At 42.2% G+C, this 7,500-nt stretch overlaps 1 protein-coding gene across 4 annotated transcripts in view; it reads right to left on the bottom strand.

Annotated features, from left to right (window-relative positions):
- LOC145268814 (gamma-soluble NSF attachment protein-like) overlaps positions 1-7,500 on the bottom strand; it is a 69,491-nt gene that overhangs the window by 54,726 nt on the left and 7,265 nt on the right. For 2 of the 4 annotated variants that reach the window (XM_080124444.1, XM_080124443.1), the window contains exon 3: positions 5,421-5,544. The exons of the other annotated variants lie outside the window; for them this stretch is intronic. In XM_080124444.1, the coding sequence (XP_079980570.1) occupies positions 5,421-5,493 (73 nt within the window). In that variant the 5' untranslated portion in view covers positions 5,494-5,544. The remainder of the gene's footprint in view (positions 1-5,420; positions 5,545-7,500) is intronic. 4 annotated transcript variants of the gene reach the window in all.

The raw sequence follows: 7,500 nt of genomic DNA, 5'->3' as shown, positions 1-7,500 counted from the left end.
GCCAGTTACCCGACTATGCAGCAGGTAGTACTGGGTTATATGGTACCAGTAGCACATTACGTGACCTGACTATAGTACATTACATATATGCATGTGTATATATGTGTATTTGTGTGCATGTGTGTATATATATATATATATATATATATATATATATATATATATATATATAGCGCGGAGTTTGAAATCCCAGGTTGGTGTCTGGCGCGCAATATCTCACTTCATGGGCAGGTAGTGGCTCTTAAGTCTGGTTGACAGTCTACCTAAGTGATGGAAAACTCTATTACAAAGCCTGAGATGCAGCTGTTCATTAGTTCCATGGCATATTTTGCACCAGCTGATGTTATCGGCTGTTTCAAAAAGTGTTAATGGTTCTACACAAGCCATTACCACTTAAATCATTGTGTGGGTAGCCACAAGTTTGCTCACTCTGCTTTCTTACAACATCCAAAAAGGTAAGCAAAAAGTTCCATCAGGCGAAGTCCACTGGCGATGGGGTACTGGTGGTGGAGGCAGGCGGAGGATACCACTGGAGGCCTTTAGTCGGTACTCTGCACAGTTGGCGGCGTAGTAAGTGATGGCCGTTCTTGTGTAAATATTTGTGAACAATTGCACAGTTCGTGTCCTCTACTATGTGGCAAAGCAGATCTTTTCTAGATGTAGCACTGCTTTCCCTAGACAGGGAGGGAGCGATAAAAGGAGCGCTAAAAAAAGCTTGTTCACACAAAAGCTTGTCATCTTGCTGCCGTTAACTGGCTATCCAATTGTGCAGTCGAAACAGAAACTCAATTCGAAATACAAAGCATGCGTTCAATTTTGGAAGGTGGAATGTAAGAACATTGCTTGATAGTGATGATTCTTTTGAGAGGAAGACGGCGCTAGTTGCAAAAGTACTGAAACAATACAACATTGATATTGCTACCTTGTCTGAGACACATCTTTTGGGATCAGGTGAATTGAAAGAAATTGGCGAAGATTACACGTTCTTTTGGTCAGGTCGGAAAGACGGGGAGAGGCATAGTTCCGGTGTTGGCTTTGCAATAAAATCAAATATTGCTGACTCTCTGAAGGCTCTTACTCGGGGCGGTGACGATCGTTTAATGACCCTTAGAATGGGACTCACAGTTGGAATGGGACTGACACTGGTAAGTTGCTATGCACCAACTCTAAATGCAGAAGAGGTAGAAGCCACAAACTTCTACGAAAAGCTTGGTGACATAGTAAGAAACGTAAGCTTTCATGACAAGATCTTACTGATGGGAGACAATGTCCGGGTAGGCTTGGACAGGGAGACATGGGGAAATATGATTGGGGCTCATGGTATGGGGAAAATAAATGACAATGGAATTCGCTTGTCATTTTGTAGTGAACATGGGCTCTTCATTACAAATACTATGTTTCAGCAGCCAAATCGTAAAAGCACATGGATGCACTCAAGGTCCAAGCATTGGCATCTTATTGACTTTGTTATAACCCGGAAAAGAAACAGGAGAGATATTCTTTTGAGTTGTTCATTTCATGACTCATGTTGGCTGTCGGATCACGCCCTGATTCGATGCAAGACATCACTGAAACTACGACCTAAGGGCAGAAGGCATACAATTAAGATGCCAAAGCCATTGAATATGAAAGAACTGAACACTGAAAAGAAAGAAGAATTATCTTCTAAGTTAGATGCGAAGTTAAACGAAATTGTGATAAACAATGATATTGAAGAGTCTTGGAAGAAATTGCGGGATGCCATCTATGAATGTTCAAGCGAAGTACTAGGACTTTCCAAGAGGAAGCATCAGGATTGGTTTGACGAAAATGACATTAAAATTCAGGGTATTTTAGACCGGATGCACTCTTTGCACAGGGCCTGGATATCAGACAAGAATTCTGCAGCGAAGAGGTCGGCTTATCTCAGTGTCAGGAGGGATGTGCGGCACTGATTGAGGAAAATGAAAGAAGATTGGTGATCTGCGAAAGCCTCTGAGCTCCAGGCTGCTTTTGATAGGAAAGATGCGAGGGTATTTTATGAAGGTCTGAAAGAAGTTTTTGGACCACAACAATGTGGTACTTCACCCGTTATGGGGGCAGATGGTACAACCTTGTTGACTGATAAGAATAACATCCTTAACCGCTGGAAGGACCATTTTGACGGAGTGCTGAATTCTTCTTCTGATGTTGATGATGTTTTGAGTTCTTTGCCTGCAAGAATCCAAATACCAGAACTAGATGTGATTGCTAATTTTTCTGAAGTTCTTGCAGTTGTAAAACAAATTCTACTGAGAAAGTGTGCAGGTGATGATGGTATACCGGCTGAAATATTCAAGTTTGGGGGCAACATACTTTTGAAAAAACTTTTGGAGTTATTCATCAGGATCTGGGAAGGCGGTTCTGTACCTCAAGATTCCAAGAACTCGTCAATAATCCATCTCTTCAAGAATAAAGGAAAGCGCATTGATTGTGATAACTACCGTGGAATATCACTGCTCTCTGTGGCTGGAAAAGTACTAGTCAGTAGCACATTACGTGACCTGACTATAGTACTAGCCAGGGTCATTTTGAACAGGATAATCATTCATCTAGTAGACAAAATTTATCCTGAGACGCAGTGTGGTTTTAGATCTGGAAGGGGAACCATCAACATGATCTACTGTTTACGCCAAATTGCAGAGAAGGCACATGAGAAAAATTAGGATCTGTTTGTCATTTTTATCAACCTAACCAAAGCGTTTGACTCTGTCAACAGAGTCGCACTTTGGAAGGTTTTGAATAAAGTTGGAATCCATGAAAAAATGTTAAATGTAATAATATCCTTTCACAAAAATATGGAGGCACGTGTAAGAGTAGACGGAAAGTTCTCTGAGTCATTCAAGGTAAAAACCGGTATGAAACAGGGTTGTGTCATGGCACCTGTGCTCTTTGCCATCTTCTTTTCAATCACGCTCGAGCATACTTTTAAAGATTACACGCAAGGTGTCCATTTTGAGTTTAGAATTACCAGGGTTTTTTTTTAATTATCAAAGATTCAAAGCTAAAACACTAACAAGAAACAAAATTGTTCATGATGCTGCACTCGTGGCCACTTCTTCAAATGTGAAGAAGCACAAGAATTAGTTGATAAGTTTTCCAATGCCACAAAAGCATTTGGTTTGACGATTAGTATTAAAAAGACAGAAGTTATCTACCAACCAAAGTCCACCTCGTTGCAGAAAGGTGGTGTGAATATTCCGAGACCAGAATATGTGGAAACGCCTCAGAAAATCTTAGTGAATAGACAGCCTCTAAAGTATGTTAAATCCTTTGCATATCTCGGAAGTAAGGTAAATTCGTCAGCATCACTTGATGATGAGATATTCAGCAGAATTTCAAAGGCGACTGATGCCTTCGGCAAACTGCGGTCAAGAGTATGGAATGAAAGAGGTTTGACTAAAGACCAAAATCTCAGTTTATCGTGCAGTGATTGTTTCGATACTCCTGTATGGATCGGAAGCCTGGATCCTATACCGTAGGCAGATTGCGCAACTGGATACATTCCATAAGCATTGCCTTCGCAGTATATGTGGATTAACATGGAAAGACAAGGCCCCTAAATCGGGATTGTTTGCTAGGTGTGACATTTTAAGTATTGAGGCCTTCCTGATGAAGTCTCAGCTACGGTGGGCTGGTCACCTTGTTCGCATGGATGAAAACCGTCTTCCAAAGCAACTAGCATACAGTCAACTGAAAAAGGGTAATCGAAATGTGGGTCGTCCATTTCTGAGGTACAGGGATAAGCTGAAAGAAATTCTTAAGCACGCAGGCCTGAACCCAAAAACCTTTGAAGAAGATGCTGCGGATAGAAAATTGTGGAGGGAAAAATGTTTTGCGGGCATTAACACATACATTGACACACGGCTATCGAATCAAACAAATCTTCGTAGAGCAAGAGTGGGAACAGCACCTTCCCAGCCTGTATCCTGTGAGTCGTGCAGCTTGGTTTGTGGGAGCAGAGCTGGCCTCGTTTCACTCATGCGGCACAAGCATTGAAGGCAGAGTGAATGTTTGGCCCTCATGCGTCAAATACGGCGGGAGAGACCATTATATATATATATATATATATATGTGTGTGTGTATATATTTATATATGTATGTATATATATATATATATAAATATAAATTTAAATCCCCGAAACAGTGTTTCATGGTAAACAACTGATGATCCCGTAAAAAATAAATTATTGGTATTATAGTAAATTCGAGAGCGAGTTGATGCAGTGATTGCAGGTGATTAAATGACTTACTGACTAGATGGTTTTCTAACGAATGATAAAAATTTTTTTTTTTTGTCTAGTTTTAAAGGTTAAAAAGTTCCAAGACTATATATATATATATATATATATATATATATATATATATATATATATATGTATATATATATATATATATATGTATGTATGTATATATATATATACAGCCTACTGCGCGCGGTTTACGGACCATCTAGATCACCTATCACTCCTCTGCACTCGAAAGATGGTGGGGATCTTCTTCAAGACCCTACCGACATTCTTCATAGATGGAGGGAGCATTTCGATGATCTCCTGAACAGACCTTCTTACGTTGATCAGGAGTTCGTTAGTTCCTAGCAATCCGGTCAAGGATATCTTGGCAGAGGTTCCTTCTCTCCAGAAGGTTGAAACAGCTATCCATAAGCTGAACAATGGAAAGTCTCCTGACCCGAATCGTTTGCATGTGGAGATCTTGAAATGTTCTGGACACAAGATGATGCAACGCTTAGCGGAATTGTTGCAGACTGCTTGGCGGGATAAGTGTATTCGGCGGGATGCATTGATGGTAGTGCTATACAAGGGGAAGGGTAGCAGAGATGAATGTGGAAACTATCGAGGCATCTCTTTGCTGTCAGTAGTCGGTAAGGTGCTCTGTAGGATCATGCTAGACAGAATGCTGGAGCATATTGCTGATGATGTTTTGCCTGAGTCGCAATGTGGTTTCAGAAGATGTCGAGGGACAGTGGATATGATTTTTACAGCCAGGCAACTGCAGGAGAAATGTATAGAACAGCAAAAGGGACTGTATCAGGTGTTTATCGATTTAACTAAGGCCTTTGATACAGTTAATAGGGATGCTTTGTGGGAGATTTTGAAAAGGCTTGGCTGTCCTGACAAGTTTGTAACCATCTTAAAGCTCTTCCACGATGATATGAAGGCTGTGATCAACGTTGGGGGAAAGCTGGCTGATCCTATATCAGAAGAAAATGGTGTTAAGCAGGGAGACATTCCAGCACCCACACTCTTTGTGTTGTATTTCACCATGGTCTTTCGGATGGCATTTGAGGGGGGGGGTGCTCTGTTAGTGTCTATATTCATTACCGAACTACTGGGGGGGTTGTTCAACATTAGGCGCTTCAATGCAAGTACAAAGGTACTCACCAACACGATTCGTGACTTGCTCTATGCGGATGACTGTGATTTGGTGGCTCACACGGTGACTGATATGCAGCATCTTGTGGACACTTTTGCGGTTGCCTGCAGCGCATTGGGCCTGACCATCAATCTGAAAAAAAACTGTCTTAATGTATCAGCCTGCTCCGGGCATGCCATACTATGAGCCATCAGTTTATATCTGTGGGTGAAGGATAGCGGTTGTCTCTAAGTTTTTATACTTGGGTAGCACACTGAGTATGTCTGGTGCCCTGGATGATGAGGTATCATTACGGATCAGCAGGGCAAGTGATGTCTTCGGAAAGTTGGACGGGCGTTTGTGGAGATGTCATAGGATCTTGCTGCCAACTAAGATTAAGGTTTATGCCGCATGCGTTCTCTCTACTCTTCTCTACGGTTGTGAAACTTGGACAACATACAGGGAGCATTTGAGACGTCTCGAGCAGTTTCAACGGATGTGCCTACGGCGAATCTTAGGTGTGGGTTGGCAGATGTATGTCAGTGATGTGGAGGTGCTTGATCGAACCCAATGCCTTAATATTGAGGCTCACGTTATTAAGCATAGACTGAGATGGAGTTGACATGTGGTGAGGATGTTAGACAGTTGACTTCCCAAACAACTCCTTTATTGCGAGCTCGCTGAGGGAAGATGTCTGGCTCAAAAGCCTAAATTGAGATTTAAGGATTGTTTAAGATCCACCTTAAAAAAATGTGAGATTGATGAAAGGACCTGGGAGAGTCTCGCTTTGGATCGCAGAGGGTGGAGAAGGACCTTGCGGACAGGTGTGGGCAAGTCTGAGGTGGATCGAACCCAGTATGAGTGGCTGAAGCGCGATATCCAGAAAGGGAGAGTGAAAGGAGCCGTGGATGGGAGGGGGAGCCAAATTGGTCTGGAGTGTGAGGTATGCGGAAGAATATGTCTTAGCAGAGGTGGGCTGATGAGTCACCAGCCTACTCATCAGCGCAGCGGGCCACAAAGCAGTCTTGAGTCGCCAGAGTTAACCTGTGTTAACTGCGAGCGGATGTACAAAACGACAGGCGGTTTGAAACAGCATTTGATCCTGCATAGAAAAGAACAGCAACAACGTGCTGCTAGTGCTAAGGAATGCCAGAGTTTAGCAGGGCTTAAAAGCCACATTCGTGCAGCCCATCACTGAATGTTTTTGTGTTTCTACATACCTTGTTTTTTCTTTTTGTGCTATATCGATATGTTCGAAAGCGAATTTGCTGCCATCATATATATATATATATATATATATATATATGTGTGTGTGTGTGTGTATACATATGCATATATATATATATATATGTGTGTGTGTGTATATATATATATATATATATATATATATATACACATGTATATATCCAAGCATACTGATATACAGTATTTACCTGGTAAAATGAATATTGTGGCAGACACACTCTCACGTTTTTGCGGTCTCAACAGTCTTGAGAAGCCCCTTGACTTCGACTACATCACAACTGAGCAAGAGTGATGCGTCACTCAGACTTTATGTCGACTTCAACAATTCCGCTAGAAAAGACACCAGTCCCATTCTCGGACAAGCTCATTTGGTGCGATAGATCTCTTGCACATCCACGCCCTTACCTGCCTCCATCGTGTCGGAAGCGCATTTTCCACCATTTCCATGATCTCACACACCCCGGTAAGCGCGCAACAGTCAGGCTCATCACAGCTCACTTTTTCTGGCCCAGCATGAACATCGACATACGCAAATGAACGCAGGCATGTATTTCATGCCAGACTACAAAAGTACATCGCCATACCAAATCCACTCCAGGCAACTTTTCTGTACCTGATGCTCGTTTTCCACATGTCCACCTGGATATTGTAGGTCCACTGCCACCTTCCGCTAGTCATCGCTAAATGCTCACCATGGTAGACCTTTTTACATGTTGGCCAGCAGCAATTTCTTTGCACGACATTTCAACAGAAGTCGTAGCCCGTACATTTGTAGAGAACTGGATCTCTAACTTTGGTGTACCCACCACTGTTACCACCGACAGAGGTTCTCAGTTTACGTCACACACCTTCCGAGAACTTTGC

Source organism: Euprymna scolopes, chromosome 44 (genome assembly GCF_053919585.1).
Source record: "Euprymna scolopes isolate OS-2025 chromosome 44, ASM5391958v1, whole genome shotgun sequence".
Lineage (NCBI taxonomy): Eukaryota > Metazoa > Mollusca > Cephalopoda > Sepiida > Sepiolidae > Euprymna > Euprymna scolopes.
Note: the sequence above shows the minus strand (reverse complement) of the source record. Positions and strands in the feature narration are given on the sequence as shown.